This window comes from Pagrus major, chromosome 7 (genome assembly GCF_040436345.1).
Source record: "Pagrus major chromosome 7, Pma_NU_1.0".
Taxonomy (NCBI): Eukaryota; Metazoa; Chordata; class Actinopteri; order Spariformes; family Sparidae; genus Pagrus; species Pagrus major.
This window is the reverse complement of record NC_133221.1, coordinates 8838853-8865149: the sequence shown is the minus strand read 5'-3', so window position 1 is coordinate 8865149 and position 26297 is coordinate 8838853. Positions and strand designations below refer to the sequence as shown.

Sequence of the window (26297 nt, the reverse complement as noted above, 5' to 3'; positions counted from 1 at the left end):
CACTTAAGCTAAAAGCTGCAGGAGTGTGCACTGATATGTCAAGTTGCTGTGCCAGGTTTAACCCTCAGAACCCAAAAACCTGCAGACAAGTTTGAAAGGCATGTTCTCTTTATACAATCGCCAAAATTACACTATTTATCATAACCGGAAACTGTAAAGGCAGAAATTATTGTAGGACTTTGCAATTTCTGACATTCCTTGAAAAAACCATGTGCTACAAACACGTCTGTCAGGAAAAGCACACAAATCTAAGATTACAATTATTAAAGAAATGCCACCTGCAAATGTCTATCTTTTTTAAGAGTCGTGCCATTATAGAGTAGCTGTGATATACTGCACACAAGACATTTTTTTAATTCTCCTATACTTCTAAGCCATGATTGTGCTGTTTCCATACAGGTGCAGGACTTATATATTGCTGTGAAAATGAGACCACAGTGAGCAAAAAAAACACCCAGAAACTGCCTGGAGTTCTGAGGGTTAAATACAACAAATACTTCCTCCCTCTGGAAAAAAAAAAAAACATATTGTTTTTTGATAAATATGACTTGTTACAAGATGCAGCAGCTACCTCTGCTTTGAAGAAAGGAAATTCATTTTTCTTTCAAGGCTTAAAACAAATGGTTTCTCTTGGAAGCGCAAACCCATATTCTTATCCCGAATTAAGTTAAAATAGTATTAAATAACGGAAGCAAGATAAACATGAGTGAATGCTGTGGTTGTTTTATTTTTAAGCGCTGCCTGCCACGCATGTAGTGATAATTACTTCACAGCGCCACGTTTGGAACTAGTATAATAATGATGTGTAGCATGTAGAGGGTATCCATAGCAACCACGCTTAGTGATAATATGCGCCTGCTAAGTGTGACTATTGATTTGGAAACATTTATGATTAATTGAATCTCTACATAGTTCATCCAAAAGGTACATGGCACCTGGTTACAAAACAGCTTTCGCCTCGCCAGCGGCTTTGTCGTTAGTCTGCTGGGCTCTTTCCGTATGCTGTAGCTTCACTGTTCAATCCATCTTGTGGGGTGTGTTCATATGCGTTCTGCCACATTTTCATTCATTTTGTGGTGTCTTCTCCTCACCCAGGCTCGGTCATGCATTCTGTAATAATACGCCACATGCTGCTCTGTTTGGAGGTGTCGGTTCTTTATCCTTCCTATCTCACCTCTGTTGATGCCTTGCATAATATAGGCGGGAAATACATTTTACTGTCTGCAGGGCTTTTATGGATGCCACACATGGACTCTTCTCTCTCTCATTCTCAAACACAAGCACACACACCCACACTTGCAGAGATATTTGGGTAACACTTTAAAGTAGCTGTCATTAAAGGGTAACTCCAGAAATTTAACATTTTAAAGTGTGTTTACAGGTCTCGAGGAGAACTACTGCATATGTGAAAAAAGTAGTATAAAGCCTTTTGTGGCTCCAGAGGAAGCTACATGCAATCTGATAAATTCCCTCCATTTATGTCACTCAGCGGCTAAGCTGCATTGTGGGTAATGTAGGCAGCAGGTTTTAAAGAGGAAGAAGAATGTATGGAATAAAAAAAGTTGATATCTCTGGTTTCTGCTGTATAGATTTTGATCACTTGTTTTCAAACTGAAATGAGTCCAACAGTGTTATAGGATTGCAATGCTAGACCAGTCGTATGCTTTTCAAAACGTGACACCTACATTACCCACAATGCAACTGCCACTGGGTGATTATATGCAGCTTCACCTAGAGCCACGAAATACTTTAAACTACTTTTTCCACATACACAGAAGTATTCCTCAAGACCTGTTTACACACTTTAATGTGTAAAATTGGTGGTTATTTCACTGTTAACAAACAATGAAATGCTTTGTAAACTATTTATAAAGCAATTGTTTTAAGTGAAGTTGCCTCTGATGTTTATGACACTTAAACATTAACATAAATGGTTAATAAATACTATGTGGTTCATCTATAACATTATTTGGGTGGCCGTTATAAAGTTGTAACTGATGTTTATAAACCTTTATGATTGGTTAATAAATGGTTTATGAGGCATTTGTTTGTCAACAGTGAACTATTAACTAAAGTTGTATTACCTCTTAATTCACTATTTATTAATTATGGTTATTATAAAGTGTTACCAATATTTGTTCCGTGGCCTACTCTAACTTTAAAGGGGTAGTCCGGTATTTTCAAACCTGGACCCTAGATTTAAATGTTTTGGTCTGTAAATGATTCGTGCTTACCAAAAGTTTTAGAATCTGTCCAGTGGATCGCCTCAGCTGGTGGCAGCGCCATGGCTGCATAGACTGCAACGTAATCCTTTTGGGCACTAACAAAGTTATGTTCACTAAAAGTGCTTGTTTCTGCCACTAACAGGCTGAGATTGTTATTCGTAGTGTCTGACAAACAATTCCCACAGAGACAGACCTTTTTGTTAAATAATGAGATCCTTTTTGTTAGAAGAAACACAATTCTCGCTCTGAAGTCTCGCGAGGTGAGCGGTTGCAGTTGTTGCCTTATCTCAATTGTTAAAATCACTTAAATTGCCAGCCATAAATTATTTCTAGTAGTTCCTCTAAGAAAACTCTAAACTATTCTCTCCAGCTCTTTCCACTGTTGTCTTCCTGCAACAACTCACATCTCATGAGATTTCAGAGCAAGACCTCTTCTTGAATGAGGCTTGTATTTCTTATGTTTCTTGTGTTTTTACAAAAAGGATCTTATTATTTAACTAAAAGGTCTCTCGCTGTGGGAGCTGTTACCTTAATTTTGACACTAAGAATAACAATCTCTGCCTGTCAGTAGCAAAAACTTTTGGTGGAGTTTCCCAGAAGGATTACGTTGCGGCCATGGCAGCTGTGCGTGGCTGCCAGCTGAGGCGATCTACTGGACCGATTCAAAAACTTAATTGAGCCCAGGTTTAAAAATACCAGAATTCCCCTTTAAAGTAAAATTATTGACTAGAACAGTCCTAAAACGATCAGTTTTTTGTGCTTAAATGTCTCTGTATCAAGTAAGTTCAGATATCAGAAAGGAGCAGCCATCATGTGGAAGCATTCACACTGTTAGCACAGCAAATCATAAACATTAACAAATAGCAGGCAGATGCAGACTTGCTCAGGAGTTCAATCATCTGAAGAGTTGGCCGCACTATGCCAGACACACATACACACACACACACACACACACACACACAGAAAGAGAGCAAGAGATGCATTATATAATACAAACAGAAAGCTACACAAACAACCACACAAACATATCCTGCATGCATGCATCACATGCATGTAAACACATGTAGTCTTCATGCATATGCGCATAACGTAAACACTCTGTGCTCTCATTTCGGGTGGTCTGTGCATTCATTCATGCTGGTGTGTTCAGATGTGTCTGTCCTCTAACTGCTGAGAAGCATATTTCCTGGATGCTGCATGTTGGGACTGGGACATGTTGGTTGAGCTGTGGCAGTAAACTGTGCATGCTTTGTGGTGTTGGTGACCTGTGACTGTCAGAGTTGAGCAACTGCTTACTTATCTGGCACTGCAGAAGATCTTCTGCCCTCTGGATGACAGAATGACCAATTCAGAGACTACATGCTTTATTTTCAGAGATTGGGGGTGATTTTTATTCTGAAATAATGTTCTTGTAATGCATGGGTAAACTCTGCAGTCCTTCCTGCTCTTCTAAAAAAGACCCTTTTACCCTTTTTCCATTTTGTCGATGTGCTTTAAGGCCAAATCCATTATCCCAGCTGTGTCATGGGTGAGTGTACATGGACGCATACAATATGTGTGCCATGAAGTTTGATAAATTTGGCTTGTAGCATTCGTTGAATTAAAAGCAAATAATTTCAAAGTCACAATGTTGACATCATTTATAGTTGAAAACAAAAATAGATTCATGTTTTCTCAAACTGTTTTTAGTGGCAACACATAAATTGTACAGCTGGGCCACTGACAGTGCTTAGAGACTTGGCCTAACAGCCTAACAACATTAATTCTGAAACGATCTGACCATAAAAGACACCATAAAGCTCCGACATGAGTCTGGCTGTCCCTGTCTTCCAGCTTGCAGCACTAACCACCGCTCGCTCTGTCTGTTAAGGCTCGCAGCGCTCATACTAACGAACAAAAGCCTCATCTCATACACAAGACAATAAAACTGCACTTTGTCTGCACTGTGTGGAATATTTACTTGCATGACTGCATGTTTTGAGGTACACTTTTGCCTTGAGATGTCACTCTTTTCATTTTAGTTGAAGAGGACCTGTCATCAGTTTGTTGTTAGCATTTTGGAAAATGAGTCACTGCTGTTTGCTCAGTTGTTTACAGTAAGAGGCTGTCTTTTCTTTTGCAACCACATAATTTCATCCTCTCATGTCATTATCCCCTCCTGAGGGCATCGATGGACAGTCATGATTTGTTAAATTCAAGAGAGATGATCCAATCTCATCCACGTTGTTCCTAGCTCCATGAGTTATGGGCACAACCTCCTGTTATTACTTTCACTAAACTAATGTGTGTGAGGTTTAGCCTTTTGCTACATGCATTTTCTTTTGTTGTTTCTTTTTTTGGGAACTAAATGATGTTGAACACAACCTGTCACACCACAAACAGGTGAATGTGATCACACCTTCTACTGCTAAGGGATGGTAAGACAACTGGAACAAACGGCCTCAGATAGCTGTAACAAACATGAATGTATCATAGCCCTGGATACAAAGGGTGCCGCTCAGCCTTGTGTCCAGTTTTGCCCAATAGCCGACACCCAATTGCCCAATTCAGCTGTCACCACGGTCTGTCACTAAAGAAAGATCCAGTGACGTAATGACCCCTCCTTCTTTTTTAGGTTCCTTGCCCATAACCAGGAAGTAAGCCCTGAAGCTAGAAAACTTTTTCACAGTTCACTGTCTAGCTCTATAGAAATCAGTGGTTTCGTTGAGTGTAAAACACTTCATTTCCTGCATTCTGGTGAATGTTGATGCATCAATTTATGGCGGAAAAGTCTTTAATTATGTAGAGGAAAAGACTCTAACTTCTTTCTATTTATGCTTCTTCCTTTGAAAATGTTATGGTAGTTTGCAACCCTTGCTTTTGAGGTTGCATACTGCTACTAGGTACTTTACTGGAGGAATTGTTGCATCTTTAAAAGTAAAAATCCTCTGCTACTTTAAAGACAGGGTATGCAAATACATGTGTGCTAACTATTGAGGGGTAAAAGCTTCGGGCGTTGCTGTTTTCCACTTGCTATGGGAGTACCGATGAGCCTCAGAGCTTTTCAGATTGCCCATCGATTCACCATCGTAGCAACAGAATCAATAAAATGGTCCGCTATGAAAGGCCCCTCATTCAGGTTGTCCTCCCATCTCTTGGTAGTGGAAAGCTGAGGTATAATCACATTATTCTGTTTTAAAGTGTGACAGGCTGTGTTCTCACATCATTTAATTCCAAAAGATCTCTTGAAAAGGGAAAGACACCTGGAAGTTGTGCCCATAATACACTCAAGGTATCATGGAGATTTAAGAATAAGGTGTGATTAGTTCTTGTCACATGCTCATGATTTACATAACATGCAGATGCTGCGTGTACAGAGAACTAAAGTGGTGTTTTTACAATGTCTGCGTGTGTGTGGGTGTGCGTGTGCATGCAGGGGAGAGGAGTGTCCAGCCCCCGGCCCCACAGCTGTTCCCCAATGGTAAATATGTGCTCCTCTGACTCCTCTCTCTGGGGGTCTGTGGGTGTGGGAAGTAGAGGAAGCTAACCTAGCAGACACTGATCAGGCCCATCCCCTCCCCACAGGGGCATCATCCTTCTGACCCTTGACCTCTGACCCCCTCACTCCACCTTCCTCTTCCTTCTGTGAATGCCCTCTCAATAACAAACGTTGCCCGTGTCAAACCACACCTTTTCAAAACACAGCTGCAAACAGGGAGCCTCTGAACATTATATAAAGAGGTAGAGATTTTTTACTGTATTTAATACTGTTACGTCATCTCCCTACTTGTAGTCTGTTTAACACTGATATAACTAGCTACGTTTGCTCTAGTACTGCACTTAAGTACAGTCTTGAATGGGGCTGCAGATAACGATCGTTGATTGATTAATCAGCTGATTATTTTTACGATTAATCATTTGGTCTATATAATGTCAAAAAATTGTGAAAAAAGTATATACTAACAGTCAAAAACGCCAAAATAATTATTAATTAATTTGTCCTAATTAATAAGTGACAAAGGAAAGTAGCAAATCCTCACTTTTAAGATGTTGGAACCAGCAAAGTTTTGACATTTTATGCTAAAAAAAAATGACTGAGACGATTAACCGATTATCAAAATAGTTGGCCACTAGTTTTCTTCTGATCGACTAACCGATTAATCGACTAATCATTGCAGCTCTAGTTTTCAAGAACTCAAGTATTTCTGCTTTACTTCAGGTTACTTTAACTTCTACAATCAGAGGCAGATGTTATAAGTTTAACTCCACTTCATTTATCTGACAACTGTAGTAACTTTTCAGATTAAGACTTGAAACCTATAATAAATATAAAAATACGAAAAGTTATTAAAGGTGCAGTGTGTAAAATTAAGTAGCGTTTAGTGGTGTGGTTGCAGATTGCAGCCAAGTAAATACTCTTTTTCTCACCCTACCCTATGGTGGCCGTTTTGGAAGAAGAGTAAAAGAGGACCCCGTCCCTCTGTAGATATAAAAACCCTCGAAAGACAACAAATGAAAACAACTTGATTCTTAGTTTCAGATTATTATACACTGATGAGTAAAGAATCTGAGTACTTTCTCCACCACTGTAGTTTGATTGATCTGCCAATAGTCTTCAGAAGTCCAGAACACCATCAGTTTAAGAGACCAAAGTCTTTGGTTTTATTTGTGTTTTGATACGACTGAAAGAAGTGAAATTACGCTTGCACTGTTTCAAACACACGGCCGCGGTGTTCCTAAACTCCATCATCACGGCCTATTAGTTTTACCGAGGGAGCCAATAATGTGTCCATGATTCAGCGCTGCTTCATACAAGAGATAAAACAGAATGCACTTGTAATCTTGTGTCCTAAAATGGTGAAAATAATCAATTGTTAACGTCATTTCAGTCCACTTTCTTCTTCTATTTTGGGGGCAAAAGTAATTTGTTTCACTACATTTGCGGTAAGATGAATGATGGAGCACATTTGAGACAAATAAGTATAGAAACTTTTTGCGTTTTGATATCACCAAGGCTATTAAGTTCAATTTTCAAAATGAGTTGTGTTTTAATAGATATGGTGAAGATGCCAGGAAAAATAAACTCATAAATCTGCGAGGATGCATCAAACATTGATACATCAAAGAGATTTACGATTTAATTATACCATGTAGAGGAGGAGGTTTGTTCTCAGAGGAGTAGCATGTTCAAGGTAAGAAGCAGAACAATAGCGTTTTAAGTTACTAGTTGTTACTACTGTATGCACACCGAGTTTCCCACATGCTACAAGTCTGACCTATTTTAGGATTTTGTGTCCTAGTTTCTGTTTTTTTTTCCTCAGAAGTAGAAACATTATTTTGCATCCTCCTTTATCAGTTTTTCCCCCTGATTTCCCATAGTACTGTACCACACTGAAACTAGCCAGATGGTTGCACCTCGAGGGAACATTAACAAACTGATCCAAATGTTTTTATTTTCACATCATGTGCTTTAAGTTATTGAGAGAGCATTCACCTCAGAGCTTTTAGTCTGGTTTTTGTCTGATAACAACTGAACCTTCTGAGTAACTTTGCTCCAGCTGCATGTTTGCTGTTTGGTCAAGAAAACACAGTATTTTCCCTTTTAAAACCTATTCCCAGTGATCAGCACTCAGGGAAACTCTGCCTTCTCCTTGTAAATTCTGTCCACTCACTCACCCGTTGACATATTTCGTTTGTGGTCATCATAAATGGCTGATGACAAGTGGTAATGAGGTTGCTTGTCAACAGTTGTGATCTAAGTGGAGAAGCGGTGCAGCTAGAAATCCTGTGGCTACTGTTAAAAGATTATGAACACAGCCTGAACCTTTCTGTATGAAACGTATACTGTCGAGGCTCAGCATTTGACCAAACACCCGACACATCACGTCAGAGAATATTTACAAAAGTCTGCCCACTGTCACTGTAATTGCCGGTCCCAACCCGGTGCACTGTAGAAGTGGCTGGTGTGCATCCAAAACACACAAACCCACACACATACCAGAGCGTGTGTCTCAGCCCTGTCTTCACAAAACCATAATGTCAGAAATATTTCTTTGCTCTCTTAACACATGATCATTACAGTTTGGTGAGATGGCTGCCTGACTAAGCGTTTTGGAGGCATGTCCTGACACTGTCTTATCGTCTCGTCTGCCAACTGTCTCTGCTCACACTTTGCAATTACGGGAACCCACAGTGCTGCACTCTCAAGCCTGGGTTGGGACCGGCGTATTAACTGGAAGCCCCCCCCTCCCCTCTCTGCCCAATACTCCATCATGAGCTATGATTCTCCTGTGAAGGATCAAAGGCAGAGTCACTGTGTTCTGCCAACCATAGAGCGTAAACAAGATAATGGAAACACCTGAAAGAACAATATATCATCTCTGAAATATGTTAAAGTGAGTAACATATAAAATATACAGTGGTGGAGGATTCTCCTCTGCACATGACATACAATAGAGCCAACAATAAATAGAGATGGATTTTTTTTCTTACCTGAAACTTTCAGCTACCTGGCGATCTCCATCCAGACATTTTACTTATGGTATATGGTAGCCATTCTTGCCCCCCTGCCTTCACAAAGAAAATCTTTCTGGAGCTGCAGAACACAGCCTAAAAAGTCTAAATTGGCCTATCAAGATTATGAATAGGCCCTAATTAGCGTTCATTAATATTTTCCCATGTGGCTACTCTGCAGTGGGCTATTTATCCTTATTATGTACTTGGCATTTCCAGTACAATAATACCATGTTTTGGTGCAAAAGTTTAAAAGTATGTTATTTTTATAACCAACAAAAACACAAAACCGAAAACTTCTGAGGTGAAGAAAGTACCCACTGGCATGTGTAGGCCTACTGTGAAATATAGTAGCAATACAGAAGTATGTGCAGGCGACTTGAATCCTCCCTGTGTTTGTGAAAATGAATGAAATAAAAAAGTATAAATAAAACATATAGCAGCAGCCTAGCTTTAAAAACAATAAAAGTTAAAAAGTCCATTTCAATGTGAGCTAATGCTCTTGTTTTTTTTTCTTTCCTCAGCCACTTAGAGAATTCAAATCTCAGCCCTGAGCGTAAAGCACAACGATATCAGTTGAGGGTCGTTCAGTTCACCGGCAAAATCACAACTTGCTAGAAGAGATACTACTATGTGTGTTGGCTACGCATTTTCACAATCGACGAATGCAATAATTTCTCTGGGCCTACAGCAGTGTGTTTAAAAATATCCATCATCATTCATTTTCATGTCATTTTTTTTTGTCAAAGTCACAGGGAGCTGCTGCAGAGGAGCAAAAGATCTGCATGTGGCTCCAGAGCCGCAGGTTGCTGACCCCCAGTATAGACCATATTCACATGGTGGCCATTTTCCTCTGTAATCACGCTCAGGTCAGAAAAGCTCAAATAAGTCTACTACTACTAGTACTGTTTAATAGTGACATAATAGGGAAGGCGGAAATTAATTCTAAAATATCAACACACATCTTAGAAACATTTATTTAAACCTAGAAGTGAAGCACTCGGGATGTAATTAAACAAACTGTTAGCTCAAAGTGATTGAATGCTAACATTAGCTAATGGGTCATTAAATATGTTATTTTACAGTAGAGCTTGACATCAGAGGAAAATGGCCACCTTGTGAATGTGGTCTATTGTATAGATAACACGTCACTTCAACTTTCGTTCCTTGTCAAAGGAATGGTAGTTGCATGGACTGTCGCTCGCTTAACATGAACGACAGGAATGAAAATAGAAACAGGGCATCGGGCTCAAATTGGCGTGCCGCATTGCGCTGAACAGCACTGCCAGTTAGGATACTCCAGTAGGAAACAATGAAGTCAAGTTAATTATGTTGCAGACGCTTACTTGTGTCACATGCAGTTAGGACAGGGTGATAGCTGCCACAGTGTACTCAATTTGGATTTATGGGGTAATAAGTAAATACCAAAATGTAAAGTAGAGAGTCATAAAGACAGGAAGACTCATTATTAAGTCTTCTTCTTTTAATCTTTGTTTACTGGTCAGACCAGACGAAGTAAGTGAACTGAATCAAGCAGTTCTGTTATAATGATTATAAATTCTACTAATCAATCGTAATATAAGAATATTTCTTCTTTTAAAAGTCACATAAAACACACTAACAAACTGCTTAAATGCATAATTTTAGGTTGGAAATGTGTGACAGCTATAATTGAGGCTGACCTTTAAAAGTGACAATCTTCATGAAACTGCATGAGCAGTGCATGAGTTATCCATATAAATCGTGTCAACATATACCGAACACATTCAAACTGTATCAATAAAGAGAAGCAGCGATCACAAGTTGGACTAGGAAAGAAAGTCGAACAGGGACAAAAGGATATAAAGCGGGTTAGAAATACTGACAATTGTCATGTGTCCTTAGACAACACACTTTTATAGTTGTGTTTGCAATGCTGACTTATTATTTTTAGTCCCTGTTTTATTCACCCTCTTGTGTTTTAATATGTACCTGAAATTTGTCCTAGAATATTAATGCATCATGTTCTGCCTTCAGCAACAACATTCACTGAACTGTTTTAAGCTGTTGTCAATGAAACGGCTGTAAAACGTAAAATTACATCACTGTAAGCACCTGTTTTGCTTTGATACATAATTCCAGTCTACAGTTGAGTTTTTATTTGGAGAAAGAGCTTCAGAGAGCTTCATTATAGCTGCTGCAGGCAGTGCAGTTTTAGATTTAAGTGAAGAGGATTAGGTGTTTCCCCAAAGGGATCCTCGTTCTCTATAAAAAAAACCAGTGCGGCTGCATTCCCTCTTTAGTGCCACGTGTGAGCTGCCATCGCCTTGCCAGTGTGAAGTCTTCGACCAGCCCAGCTGTGTTGGCTCCCCCTTTAGAAGAGCTTCTAGCCAGCTTCCTACTGCCCATTAGAGAGAAGTGATGAGCTGTGTGGATGACCTGTTGCCTTAAAGCAAGCTGAAGGGATTGTTCCAGGTCACAAAAGTGTTTTTTTTTATTTGTTTTTGTTCTGAAGTGTGTGAGGTTTTCTATAAAACTGCCAGGAACTATTAAAGCAGACGGCCCTTATGTGAGAACACATTTCTCCTGTCCTGTTGCTTAAAATGAAAGTCTCAGTGAAATTTGTCACTGTCTCGAGAAGAGACCTCAGCTATCCTGTCCTGACTGACTTCCTCCCTTTTTCAAATCAGCCTGGCCAACGCAGGGGCCAGGTTGCTGAAATTGCTTTTTTATCCCCGAAAATGCCTGGAAGGTTTTGTCACAACCAGGAAAAAGTGGTGGTTTTGTTCGAATCTGTCTGGAAGTCAAACCCCTGCCCTCGTGATGGAGGGGTGACAGATGCCCTGCAGTACAAAGGACAATTCACCTTGACCAAAGAGAAGCAAACATGCACACACTTACAAACTTTTGCGCACACATGTAGGTAAAACATGTGAAACCCTATTTTTGGCTGTGTTGATTTTAACATTTCCTAACGACTGTCTCCTTTCATTATTCACAAGCGTCTCCACAATTCCCTCACTTTTAATCTCATCCAGCTGCTGCATTTATAACTGTTCTCTATTTTTGTTTCCTCTCCATCACTGTGTACTTCTGAGGACCTGAAAGGGCGTTCGGCTTCATGTTTCTTGACTCAAAATGAATGCTGAATATAATAGTGTGCCTTCTACATTTTTACTACAACACCAGTATGCATGTATGCTGTTTTGATGGGGAGAAATAAGTAGGTCAAGACAGCATCTACGGTGTATTTTTCCATGGGGATTGTCTCACTGTGTGCTTGTTCCCCTGCAGAGACCTGTGCAGTGAACAATGGTGGCTGTGATAGCACATGTCATGATTCAGTGACAGGAGTCCGCTGCAGCTGTCCTGTTGGCTTCACTCTGCAGCCGGACCGCAAGACCTGCAAAGGTAAAGCATCACCACTCAAACTGCAGCTGTCACCATATTAATCCTTCGCCTGTCGTTCTGCCAGGCACGTTGGAGCTTCTCCCTCCACCTGGAGCTCACAGGAATTATTGTCAAGCAATTTACACCGTTCACACCCTCCCCGTTAGAACCATATCCTACCTGCTAGTTGGATTTTTCTCTTTGTAGCCTACACTATCATTGTTTTACACCCACATGTCTCCATCCTCACTGGTGCCACCAATCTTACACTACTTTCTGCTTTTCAGCTGCATATTTTAAGCACTATTTTGTCATGCCACCAGTTGTTTTTTTTTTTGTTTTTGACAGTTTTTCCACTACATTACCATCATCCCCCTTTCTGAGTTTTGGCAGAAGCATCCTCAATTCGTGCAAACCTGAATACTGCAGCAAGTTATTTTTTTATGTCTTATAACATCAATTCCAAACTTTAGGGTAAAACGAGAATTTAATTAGGAGACGTAGAAAACAAAGGCACTGCTGACGGTCGTAATAAACGACTTTGGAGAGAATGAGGACAATCTGTGTTTCCAGAAAAGTGAGGATAGAAATCTGTCAGCCTGCTACAGCTCGTAATGTTACACTTACAAGTCTGATAAAAGTACATTGGCTTATATTAGTTTGGTTTTGAGCGGAAACAAGAGGAAAACAAACCCAGGCAGTTCTGGCACAAGAAGACAGGGGCTTGCTGCAGGCCAGGCACTTCAGAAGAACGGAGACAAAGATGGAGCAAGGAGGGGATTATTTTATTCCGTTTCTGATGCATTTATTTCAACCAGATGATGAAGACTCCCTCAAGAGACAAACGGCTCATTTGTGACGATGATTCAGAATTAATCGGAGCCGCTGCCAAACTTGCCAAGGCAGAGCACCATCAAAAAGCAGGGACGAGCACATGATATATCGATCGGGTATTGGCTGCGGAATTAAAGAGCAGAGTAATCGGCGGGAGATGGACAGTGATGATTAAGAGGCTGTACTGCCAGGAGGCTGTACTGTGTGAGAGCTGCATCCCATTACAGCCACACGCAAACTGATTTTAGCCCTTCTGAGGGCCAGTCAGGAAATCCCTAAAGCTCATTTCCAGTTTCTACAGGACCGTCATGGCCAAACACATAACCGTCCTATTTTGAATAGTTCTGCACTGTTAGCTTAACTGCCTTCGTTCCTTTATCTCCAGCTCGCTGTTCAGATTTAAGTCAATTTTATTTGTATAGCCCAAAATCACAAATCACATTGCCTCAGGGGGCTTCACAATCTGTACAGTGTACCACACCCTCTGTTCTTAGACAGAGTTTGAGTGAGGGAAAACTTCCTGAAAAAATCGTTTAAATAGGGAGAAGAATGGAAGAAACTTCAGGAAGAGCCACATATTGTAGGAAGGGTCCCTCCCTCAGGACGGACAGACATGCAATAGAGCTTATGTGGACAAATTACAATGACAAAATGTATTATACAGCAGGTCATAAAATATATTTGAAGAGATACTTACTTTTGTAAAGCTGCTCTAATCAATATGGATTTCATTTTCCTACTCTTATATGTGTTATGTCATTGTTGATCTGTGCTTTGCTGCAAGCCAAATTTTCCTCATTGGGACAACAAGGAACTGAACTGAACAGTACTTGTATGTTTGAAAGGGATCACACATAGTGATCAACCTCCAGAGAAATATGACCCAACTCTGCCGTTCACCTCAGCTCTACGAAGTGTTTCAGCAATCTTCATTGTTTTGGTTTTCTCGCCCCAAACCTGTTTTATTTCAGTCTTTCCACTGTCATCACTGCTGCTTCCAGATGGGAGTTATCCATTATCTACATCTCATCTAAATTGTTTTCTCTCCTTGCTTTATGACTTCAGTTCCTTTTATTAATCTGTGAAAACAGGTGTGTTGGCAGGTGGGAAACACATTTTTGTAAGGATTTTTTTTGCCCACTTGCCTTTCAGGGCTTCTGTATAAAAACAGAGCTAAAGGAGAATGAATATAAACACGACTGCAAATAAATGATTATGTTGCATGATTGAATGTGTAAATAAGTAATTGTTTGCTAACAAGAAAACTGTCAGTTTTGTCTTCACAGCTTGTTTCCACTGCCCCCAAGTGGCCAAAAAGTACTTTCTAGATGAATCACCTTTCCTTTTCTTTTGCAATGATGGTTTATTTGATGTATCCACTCTTCTTGATGATTCTCTGTCCACAGATATTGACGAGTGCCGTCTTAACAATGGGGGCTGTGATCATGTGTGTCGAAACACAGTGGGCAGCTTTGAGTGCAGCTGCAAGAAAGGGTACAAGCTGCTGACCAATGAGAGAACTTGTCAAGGTAGGTGTCCTTTAACCACTTTATGACCTTAACCGTGATTTTTGCATTTGTTAGGCAGGGATAGTAAACCAAAAATATCATCCTAGTGGCACAAAAATTTGCTCCTTCCAGCCTGCAGAGAAGCCAAACCAGGCCTCTCTGGCTTGTTTGTCTGTTATATTTGGTGGTGGCCATCGCTCAGCAGGAGCTGGGAGGACTAGCTGCAGAACAAATAAAGAGTTTGCCATGGCCGAACACAGGTGTGGGGAATTAGAGCTCCAAATGTAAAACCTCTGGTTCTCGGATGAATCAAGCCACTACAGAAACATCTGGTGAAAGAAGACAGGCAGGCGAGCTCAGCCTCTCTCCGAGTGGAAAAACAGATGACATGCTATTTTTTAATTCTCTTTTCTTTATTGATGTGGTCAATCAATATCCAGCCTGGTACACATCAGTGTCATGCAATGGGCTCAGAATAGCTGTACTGAATGACACCACTGTGTCAATTTGCTTTGCAGCCACTTTTTAGTCACTTCAAGTCTATTTTGCCTTTTTCTTATTATTTGAAGCCAAACAATGCAAAGTTTATTTTGCCCAAATAACACAGATAACTGAGAAAATATGGCCTGTGCATGCAGGAATGTAAATCACAGCTTGTTGTCTGTGGCACCGTGCCTCAACCAACTCTGTTTGGGTGCACAGGGGCAACTTTGGAACAGCGTTGTCCTTGTTTGCTGCTGTGTGTTTTGTCTGGAGAGAAGGGCTGTGATAAAGTTCACCTCCTGTTGAGTGAGGTGTTGCCAGGCTCACACATACTCCACACTTGTGAGTCACCTGTCTGCTCCTTATCCTCTGCGCTCATTCCTTTCATTTTTCTCACCGGTGGGATGAAAGGCAGGCAGAATGAAAGCAGAATGCCTCTCAATAAAGGCTAAACTTTGTCGTAATGACTTTTTCTTCCGACTCTGGCTGTTAAAATGCAAATTTGTGACTAAAGGGGCACTTGAGGGTTTTAGTAAAGTGCCCATAAAGTCAGGGGATTCATAAGAGACAGATAATGGTCAAAATTAAGCAGCAGAGACTGAGATATCCTGACTTTTTCTCTAGCGTTGGGGCAATTAAAAAAGCTCTTGAGGAAAGTTGGGTGCAGAGCCAGACCATCTGGAGTAAAGACCCAGAGTTGTATTGGATTCTGCTCCGATCTGGAGCCATTTACCGTCAGAAGGAGAGCTCAAAGATTGCGTTTTAACTTTTGGGATGAAAAAGTGGATTTATCTTCACTCCTGTTTATCAGCCTGACTGCAGCAGCAGTCCACAGAGCTGACCTCCATTGTTTGGTGTTTATGTTCCTTAATGTTGGCTGCTGATTCAGGCTGAATGAAAATTTACTTTGCTGAGCGGTTAGTGCTGAATTCAGTGAGTGTAATGTACAGTAAAGTAATCTGGCTGTTTGGGGCGAATAAAGTATTATATAAATCGACTTATTTTTGATTTTTGTATTTTTGATAGTATTTGTTTTATGCATGGTAAATGGTAGCATCCTTTAAACTCTATGCCTTCAGTTTGAAGCACAGGATTTAAAAAAGGTAAATCTTCAAGCCCATCTTGAGATAACCCTGATGACATCAGCATGACATCACTATGAGAACTCCTTCAGAGCCACAGAAGACATTGCACATGTGTTTTCATAAGCTGATCCTCATATGCCTGTTTAAATTTCCCCCAAACATTAACTGTCTCTCAGAGGTGTTATTTTAGTAAAACAACATGTAAATACAGCGCTACAGTCTTTGGTGTCGGGTTGTGGTGTTCGGTAACACTTAAAGAGACGTTCGCTGTCTCCCCGAGGTGTTGAGATGTATAAACTGAACTCTGGGTTTATCTTGGTTTAAACAGTCATGGTGTTTCCCTGCTGTCAGTGGACCATGGCCCATAAGTCAGGATGGGGCATGTCTGCTGATCCCCTGCCAGCATTCCTCCACCCTCAACACCCTCCGCAGTCTCCGTCTCATCTCCTTCGCACTCCTAATCCATATGAGGGCACTCAGCGAGATGTTCATCAGATGTCATGTTTTCTCCAGAGGGAACATCTATGATAGAGCTCCTATCTGTTCTGTATAAACAACAGTGACCTTTCCTTCGTTTCTGTCAACCTCATTTGCCTCCCTTGAATTTTATGTTGCGCAAGGGTGGAGGTTAAAGTGATACATTGACAGACAGATCAGTGAGTGGGCAGATTGAGGAAAAGGAGTAGAAATAATTGATGGGAGCTCTGATTTGTTATTTCCAGCATAAGCGATATCACTGGTCTTACTTTATCTTTCCATGGTCCCCTGCACGTACATCGCATCATAATACATTCTCGCCCACCCACTGCATACTTCACCTTATCTGCCTGGTAAATAAGGGTTGTCGTATCTGCAGTCCCAGATGTCTTCACACATCTACTCTGTAGCGTGGCACAACACAAAACTACATAATGATAAGTTGCAGATCGACTTCTGGCGTCGCTTATTGCAACATTTTTTGAGGGTAAACTCACCATGCCTAATTCCCAGAGGGTTTTAGCTTCGCTTCAAAGTGTGCTGAGCAAAGTTTATGTTTAATATGCCAAAAACAATCACTTTTGCAATCCCTCATGCAGCGTGTACAAGCCCATGCTGCTCTCATCTGCCACTGCTGTTATGAATCTCCTGGGGCCAACAGGGGGGACAGACAGCGAGGACTGTATGAGTTTGTTCTTGTAAACGTTTTCCATCTTTATTTGTGCTCACAAACCATCAGCTTCTAAAGGATTCTTTTATTTAGTCAAACCTCAAGTGTGGTATATATTTGTTTTCGTAAAAAGGTAGATCTTTAATTTAAACCTTTTGAACGTCAGCCTGTGGATCTCATCCAAAGCCAGTGTGCTCTTTTGTAAACTGATCAATCGCTGCAATAAGCTTTCAATCTGAGCACATTATATCTCACAAGAGGCCTGCCAAATTAACCTCAATCCCTTTTTTTCAGCTGTATTGTGCATGAAGGACTAGCTTCAGTGTGAATATGTGAATATTTTGTGCATGTGCTGTACAACTATGTAGGATTTGTGCAGGTAGTTATCAATCTCTCTTCTTGGTTTTCTTCAAGGTAACCCATTATTTAACTGAACTCCAGTAATTGCCGTGAAAAACCTGCGTCATCTGTTTGAAGGTGGCTGGCGCTGTCTCATAACCCAGAAGAGGCTCAGATATGGTGGATGAAAGCATGATATTCCTGGGAAAATCCTGGGAACCTTTCTTATATTAGCCAATTAAAAAAATCCAGCAGTGTTACAGCACATCCCCGTTTTCTCCCAGCATGCGCTGCCTGGGCTTGACACAGATTATTGCTGACATTAAAGGAAACCTTGATCGTAATAAAACCAAATGTCATCCCTCTCCTGTAGCTTCATGTATCAGTCCTTGTGTTCGAGCCTGTGACATTTAGACCACTTATCAGGATGCACGTGTAAGAGAGCAGAAAAGCTCAGAAAGATAAGACAAAGGCTACTGACAGGCAGGAAGGAGCCGTTGCAATGTGGATTTGTAGGTGTGATAAGGCTGACAGGGTCAGATAGAGCAAAGACACTGAAAGCAGGTTTCGTCCTGTCTGCATCTGACAGATTTATCTAAATACTGCAATAATCATTATGAGTTTTTAAACACATGTACACGACTTCAGAACAGGAGAATACAACGCCATGATGACAATTATGGTGTTCTAAAAAAAAACGACCGGGTCATTTATTGTATAGTTCAGAAGAGAAAAGGAAAGTGATTGGCAGGTTCTATAAGGAGAGGAAAAAAACAGCATCTGAGCTCCTATTATCAGGTCGAAAGCAGACTTTCTTTCGCCTCCTGCTGTGGCTGCTTGTTATTTCAAAATTCCATTTCAGTGCATCGAAATAAAAAAACTGCGTACACCAGGAGGTCAACAGCTATACCAGCTAAGAAACACAAATGTCTTCCTTTCAGAAGACCCCCCCTTTTTTTGTTGTTGTTGTGACATGTATCTTGACCCACCGCAATTCATGACAAACAATGAATACAATACAGCACCGAAGATGAAAACAGGAAAATGTGCCATGACAGGCGGATGGAAGTTTCCTGTTTGAACAGTTGATTTCTTTTTGTGATCGGTTGAACAGTTTGAAGAGTTTCTAACAGCTTGTCCTTCTCTCTACACAGACATTGACGAGTGCTCTTTTGACCGCGCCTGTGACCACTTTTGTGTCAACTCTGCCGGCAGCTTCCAGTGCCTCTGTCATAAAGGCTACATCCTCTACGGCCTCGCACACTGTGGAGGTGAGCCAGCACGTCTGTGCTTGAATTTCCTGTCCATCTCTCTTTCCTCCCCATCCGACACCTCTTTGCTAACGCTCCATTAGTTGCTCTTACGTTTGGCAGGAAAAATATAACTACACTTGAAAGATATTATTAATGTTCATTTAAATTTCTACTGACAGCTTACATAAAGCTCTGTGTTTATTAAAGGACCATACCACATAGTTTTAGATAATAAATGCCAAAATATACTTCAGACAACTGCTGATCAATTTCCAAAGTATGCTTTAGTCTTCTAGTTTGGTTTCCTTCTTTTAATGTTTTCTTTTAATCATGTTATTGTCGTGGCTCCAAGGATTATTAATGTCAGTCAGATGGTCGATCTACCACTAAAGTTGAGACTGAAATATCTCAACAACTATTTGATGAATTGCAGTGAAATTACACATCCCTAGAGGATGAATCCTGACTTTGGTGATGCCCTAATTTTTCCTCTAGCGCCACCATGACTGATAATTGTGGCAACAACTGTTCGAAACATTAATGACCACGATCCCCTCAGAATGACTTGTAATAACTTCAGTGATCCCTTTATGTTTATTGTAGCACAGTCATCATGGTTGTCCAATACTTTGGTTTATGTTTGATGATTATTATTATGTCAATCTCTTCTGAACTTTGAGTTTAGCTCCAATGAACAAATGCTAACATGCTGAACTAAGATGGTAAACATGATTAAAGCTGCAATATATAGACCTAAGAATTGGCCACCAACACTAGGGGGCAACATATCACCAGAGTAACTGCTAGCTGCTGCTAACTTTAACTGCTGCTAGCTAGTCAGCTGAGATAGAAGTGGAGCTAGCTGTCAAGACTGGGAGCTCGTAGCACCCATGGATCTAACAAGGAAAATCTGGATACAGCGTCAGAGGCGGAGCCCTGTTCATTCCTATAAAACTGTGCTCAGTGGCACATGAAGCCAACAAACTCAACTTCTCGGGCATAAAATTACCCAAATCCTTCACGCTGTGGGGTCCATAGGGCGTGAGCCAGAGACTTCTGATAGTTGAGCCGGCTAACTACCGGTTTAAGTTGAAAAGGGATGAAATTATTTAATCATGGAGCTTTTCTAGACTTTCCAAATGTTATGTTCAAATTATGATTGTGAAACGAGAAATTTTTTCCACCATTTTACAGCTTACAGCTTATTTCGCAAAAGAAAGTGTAAATAGGTAATGGGGAAAAGTCGTTTTTGGCCCCAGTGCGTCACCTGATGTTGTGATTACACAGTTTGGCCACTACATAAAACTGGCTTCAAAGCCTGGCACTCTTCCTGAGGGCTTGGGAGCACTGGGGGACTGTTGGAGTTAACACCGCTAGCACAGGACCTTAGGAGCAAGATGTAGCTACATGTAATGTATAGACCTCATAATGTCAAAACTGTTATCTCTTCACATTCTGTTGATAATACCTATGAAACATTAGCATGATAGCTGATTGTCATTGTGAATGGTGTTAGCATTCAGCTCAAAGCCCCCTCTGTGCCTGAGAACAGTCTCTCTGGCTGTAGACTGCATTAAAATCAACTGAAGTAGTTGACTTGGAACATCTTGACAGATAATCTATCAAAGTAACATATAGTGGCTCTTATTTTGAAAAATAAAAGTAATCTTATTACAAATCATCGACACTGTTTTTATTTTACGGTGTCATTTTTGTGTTATTTGTCATCTTTTTACCAGGTGATTCAAATCTGGATTTCACAACATCCTTAAAAACAAAAATTTGGAAAAGTCCCTGCACGCACCTGCATTCTTATGATAACTAAATGTAAAACGAGTCTTATGGATTACATATCTGAAGCTGTTTTTTAAGTTCCTGCAAGTTGATTTTCAAATGGACTGAAATGAGCTGAAACAGGTTGCTGCCTGGAAGGCAGGAAATCAATCTGAGAACATACGCTCCACTTGCCAGTGATGTAAAAGGCAGACTTTTTGTGCTGTAGTTAATGGACTAAAACATGAAAAACAGCACTTGTGGTCCTTCAAGGTGAAGTATGACCATGTTCATCAAGCATTAGCAGGTACCTACTGTACGCTGGTGTGGAACAGATAGCAGAAACAGCCTTTGGTGTCAGGAGGAGGTGTGTGGGGGCGCGTCAGATCTGCCTGGCAGGCACCAAGAGGCCCGCCAGAGCACATCAGGGTGTTGCAGCGTCCCTTTGATGGAGTGTGTATCACCAGTTAGGATCTGCTGCTGTCTCCAGCGCCCCAGGGCCTCGCAGTAGTTCTGGTAGAGACACAGAGACAGCATATGAACTTGAAATACATAGCTGTGCAGTGATTTGTTCTGTGTTTTTTGTGTCTGTAGTTTGACAGGTCTACTGATCAGGAATGTTGCAACAGAATGTAGAATGAGGAATGTTGCTTAGACTAGTAACGTGAATGTGACCACGGGGTCTGCAGAAACGCAACAGTGCGTTAGTTACACTCTTAAAAAGTAAGGCAGACTATATTCCTGTCCACCTGTTGCATGTTGTCTGTCTTTCTTCTTGTGGTTCCTGACTCTATCACTGCTGTTTCTCTTAATGCAAGTACATACTGGAGGTGGACAAAATAACAGTAACAACTTATGTAGAAAACACGTACAAAAATAGATACGTACATTTCAAACGATCCAGCAAAACAACCACTAGAGGGCGCCGCTCAGAGTCAAATCGGTCTCGCACGGACCTCCAGTTTTCCCTGACCCCCGTCCAACTCACATTTAATTCCTGTAGCCTGTAGAGTATTTTGCAGTTTCAATTGCAAAAGTGATTGACTTATTTATTGGTGAATTACTATTTTCCAGTTGTAAAGCCTTTTTCTGAAAGGTTGCTAACCGTTTATTCAGTGTATTTTTTTTTTCTCTCTCTCTTTTTTCTTTAACTGTCTGTTTTTATTACTTTGTTCGTAGATATATTTCTTGTTCCCTGTAGCTGTCATACCCTGTCTTCTACTGGTGTATTTTTTGTTTTTATGGATGCAACATGAGATGAAACCCAATCCAAATCCTGATCAATCCATTACAGGCCCAGCAATAAATTCCACCTTTTTGAAGCTCATAAAATGCTTAAAACTGAGTCGGAGAGACCGTGGAGGTATTATATTATATGGCATTGCTTTTATTTCATCCTTCTCGTATGTATGTTTAGAGTTACACAAACTGTATTTCAGATGGGTCTGAGAGGTTCATGGGATCCATTCCCCACACAGGCAGCTGCATTAGCTGTCAGTCCAGGTAATAAAAGCACCAGAATTGGATTTGTAAGGCTTCTGCTCACATGATGGACTGTGATCGGGCCACACTGAGCTGCTGAGAGGAGAGAAGATGGTCAGGCGTAAATGACTCTCTATACCATTGTTGAGAGAGCCGGTGATGAATGATTTCCCCTCGCTTTTCATCGGGGCTGTCGGAACTGTTAGATAACCCCAGAGATTTACGGCGCTCCCTGTTGTACTCGCTCACTCCCGGCCATAACCAAGGTTATGTTATTCCCTGTGCGGTTTATCAAGCGAAATATAGCTGCCAAACAATCCAGAAAGCTGCGCTCAGTGTTTAACAATAGACTCACCCTAAACAAACCCAATTAGGTCAGTGACCTGCTGTCAAGCATTGTGCCGGGGCCTGTCAACATTCCTCCCAAGTGAGAGTATATGCAGCCATTCTCCCTCCCAGCTAGCAAAACAACCCGCTCAGTTTTTGCTTATCTGGTAAGAAAATAGACTCAGAGCAGTCGTGACTAAATACTTTGTGTTTTTGAATTTACCTCATCTGATCCAGCCAAATGCATGTATACATAGATGTAAGAAAGTTTAATCCAACAAAACCACAGAGAGTCTAAGGTGGACTTTGAGCTGTCCAGGAAATTCCTCTTTAAATAAGTCATGTTACAATGTTGTTTAGACTGGGAGTCGCTGATACCGATGAATAAGCACACAAAAGCGATTAAAATTTAACAAAACATTTCAATAATCGCCCTGACACATCCCTAAATTCCTCTGCATTACACAAAGCAATTGTTGAGTCTAAATGTCAGTGTGTCCTGTTTGTTCTGTCTTTTTCTTTCTTGACTCATCTCCGCTTCTCTTCTGCAAGAACACGCTAAAAGAGAAAGACTGATCTGGAAAAAGGTCACGATACATCTATTCGATTACATTTCAAGTATAGGAGGATAAAAGAAGTCAAAACAAAAAGAGGCAGATGAGCTCCGCCGCCATCAGATATTCATTAGAGGTCTTTGTCCTTTAAATTGAGTGCTTTGATGCAGAGGATAAGCAGCACATCTCTCACAACATTTCCAAGCAGCTCTGGCTAGACGTCGGCACAGGGCTGTTGATGAAGTCATCATCTTCTTCAGGGAGTGCAGAGGCACGCAGACTGTTTTTATTCAGGGTGAATAATTGAATGAGACAAGGAAGAGCATTTCATATCAGCAGGCCAGATCATCAATCACTGCCATTATCTGTGCGACTGTCTCCCGGTGTCTCCGCTGCTTGTCCGCAGCTCTACTCACTAAACTAATTTTCTGTCTGGCGTCAATGGCAGCCAGCCTGCATCTGGATGCCGGATGCTTTTTAGCAGTTTCAGCTCAGCGTGCGTTTGAAAAGTGATTATAATTTACTGCTTGCCACGAGTCTTCCACGCTGAAGAGCAAAAGAAGTTTTGCCCGTGAAATTGAATGTGGCGACATCAAAACGGGGAGTCACTTCTGTTTACACGCCAACACATTAATCTTCCTACACTGTGACTCTCTGACAGGACAAAGTGAGCTGACCCCTCAGGAACTCTCAGTCGCAGCTGTGACTTTTACTAATACGCCAGATCCTCTTTCATTTCAACAAAATTGACTCCAGCGTTTTTATTTTTATTAGTTTTACCACAATAATTCTCTCATGGTTTCTGACATAACTCTCGTCAATAAAAATCCTTTTCTTCCCTCATATGTTTTAAGTCTGATTGTGGACAGTTAGTCCTTTTAGTGATTCATCTGCGCGTCCACTAATTTGTCTCTTTGTCAACATATTTATTCACAGATATTGATGAATGCAGTATAAACCGTGGAGGCTGTAAATATGGCTGCATCAACAGTCTGGGGAGCTATGAGTGTACCTGTCCAGCAGGGTACAAGCTGCACTGGAACAGAAAAGATTGTGTTGGTATGAAGCAGCACTGCCCTCTTGTGGACGTTTCACCAACACACACTCCTTGCAGCAAGCACCACGATTATCTGCCTTCACTCGCTCAGCTCTCTGTATGATTCTGAGTATGTTTTATTTTCCCCCTCAGAGCTGGTGAAATGTCCTCCCGGTCTCGTAGCACCAAAGGCCACTCTGACCTGCAGCAAGACGGGCAAGAAAGAGAGCTGCTCCCTTACCTGTGCCTCTAAGGCTCACTATCTGGCAGGTATGTGACCCACGGTCGAGATACAAAAACAGAAGTCTTTTTTAATTCAAAACATTAAAACTTTATCTCTGTGTGTGACCTTTGGCAGAGTCTGACAGCAGCTACTCAGTCAGTTGTGGGATCCCCATCCTCAGAGGGAAGTCCTCTGCCAGGCTCAACTCCAGCAGCAGTCAGAGCTGCATAGGTTCGCTGCCCTCCAGATTCCTCTAATCAAACACTTTTCAACAGTTCCAGTCTGTCAATGACAACTTCACAGACAGCCTGTGTTTTGTCGTGTGATGTTGCAGTGTGCTCCTACCCACTGTGCTGTGTTTGTCTGTAGAGACTTTGGCCCCTCCAGTGAAGCAGACGGCGTCTTTCAAGATCAAAAACGCCAAATGTCACCTGCACCCGAAGCTGACCGGCAGGACGGAGGACAGAGGACGGACACTTGGACCAGGTGAGTCTTAGTTGTAGCATTGCTAATGTTAGCCACAATAGCCTCAATTTCTGCAATTTCTCCACTGGAATCTGAGGTGGATGGTATGTCAGAGTCCCTCTCTCTCGATAAGTTACAAAACAATACGTTTTGGGTCACAAGAATGTCCATACAATCGGAGAATAATACAGATAACTGGTCATTATGTTTCAATGATACATGGTGAGCTGACTAGTACGCTGGTATAGATAGGTGTTGTACGGAGACTTTGTGTACAGTTTGCTTAGCTTGCTCTCTGGATTATCATAAATGTGTAAATTAAAAAAGTTTTTTCTGAAGTCATTTCACAGAATTTTTTTCTGCTACTTATTTGATAATATAGTTCAAGAAAGATGCCAAATATTCTCTGGTGCCAGCTGGTCAAATTAATGAATATTTAGATTGATATTTTGGGGTTTTAGACTGTTAATTAAAACAAAAAAACATTTTTCAGATGTTCTGACATTGTAAAGACAAAACAATTAGTCAAGTAATGACAAAATTAATCAGCAGATGAATCAATAATAAAAACAATCATTAGCTGTAACCTAATATAACTATGATTTGTCAGCTGCACTTGAGCCACACCTTCAAAGAAGTTACTTACTCTTAAGCATTAATCAACATTATCATTAATCTGTGATCGAGGTTAAGTGATATATCCTCTGCAGTTTTTATTTATTTTCTCCTGAGAGTCTTCCTCAGGACATTCATGATGTCTTCATCAGGGCGTCTTTATCAGGGCGTCTAAGGAGTGGAAACATTGAGGCTTATCCACAAGTTAATAAAGGATTTTTAAAATAAAACAAAATTCAAATTCAAATACAAAACACCCATCATCTCTCCTCCCAGTTAGTCTACTTATTATAAGATGTATAAGTATTTCGTAGCATTTAGTGTGCACTATATCTAGCATACATAATTAAACATTCAATTCAAGTACATGACACAGCTACAGAGACACAGCATATTATGAGAGTATAGGTTGCTATTTATCTTATACAGTATTTTTTCCTCACACAATGTGATGTCATGTTGTCCACAGGAAGCGGGCAGCCCTGCAGCAACTGCCTGGTGACATTCGTCAACCTCAAATGTGACTCCTCAAAGAAAGCTAAAGGGCGACGTGCCCGAAACCCCGCGAACAAAGAGGTGACACGCATTACTTTGGAGCTGGAAGCTGAGGTCAAACCTGGAGACACCACAGGTCAGTCATATACAATGATATCTTGACACTGCCCGTAATGACCTTGTGATCAGTTTGCAATATATTACCGTCAGTCTGAGGATGCAACCTAATGTGCAACCGCTGCTGTGTGACCACGACTGAAACCCAGTTTGTTTAATTTCCCCATGAACAGGGAGTTGCAATCTCAGCTGCCTCAGACAGCGCATGGAAAAGCAGGTGAAGACGTACATCAAGGCTCTGAAGAAGTCCATCAACCAGGAGCGCTTCCTGATCCGAGTTGCTGGTTTGGAGTACGAGGTGGCTCAAAAACTTCCCCAGGTTGCTCCCATTCAGGAGAACTGTGGTCCGGGCTGGGAGAGGGACAATGGGCGATGTGGTAAGACCGGAGAGCCGGACTGGAGCTAGTTATATTAAAAGCTGACAACTAATGGATTAATCAATAAAAAATGCAGTTCCAACTACATTTTGTTGTAC

The 26297-nt window shown here is 41.0% G+C and overlaps 1 protein-coding gene across 2 annotated transcripts in view; it reads left to right on the top strand.

Annotated features, from left to right (window-relative positions):
* Positions 1 to 26297, top strand: part of scube3 (signal peptide, CUB domain, EGF-like 3) — an 88051-nt gene that overhangs the window by 53696 nt on the left and 8058 nt on the right. Inside the window, exons 7-16 of one of the 2 annotated variants that reach the window (XM_073470052.1) lie at positions 5641 to 5685; positions 11991 to 12107; positions 14327 to 14449; positions 18637 to 18753; positions 23808 to 23930; positions 24061 to 24177; positions 24266 to 24361; positions 24500 to 24616; positions 25680 to 25841; positions 25996 to 26199. In XM_073470052.1, the coding sequence (XP_073326153.1) occupies positions 5641 to 5685; positions 11991 to 12107; positions 14327 to 14449; positions 18637 to 18753; positions 23808 to 23930; positions 24061 to 24177; positions 24266 to 24361; positions 24500 to 24616; positions 25680 to 25841; positions 25996 to 26199 (1221 nt within the window). The remainder of the gene's footprint in view (positions 1 to 5640; positions 5686 to 11990; positions 12108 to 14326; positions 14450 to 18636; positions 18754 to 23807; positions 23931 to 24060; positions 24178 to 24265; positions 24362 to 24499; positions 24617 to 25679; positions 25842 to 25995; positions 26200 to 26297) is intronic. The other variant, XM_073470053.1, reaches the window with a different exon arrangement.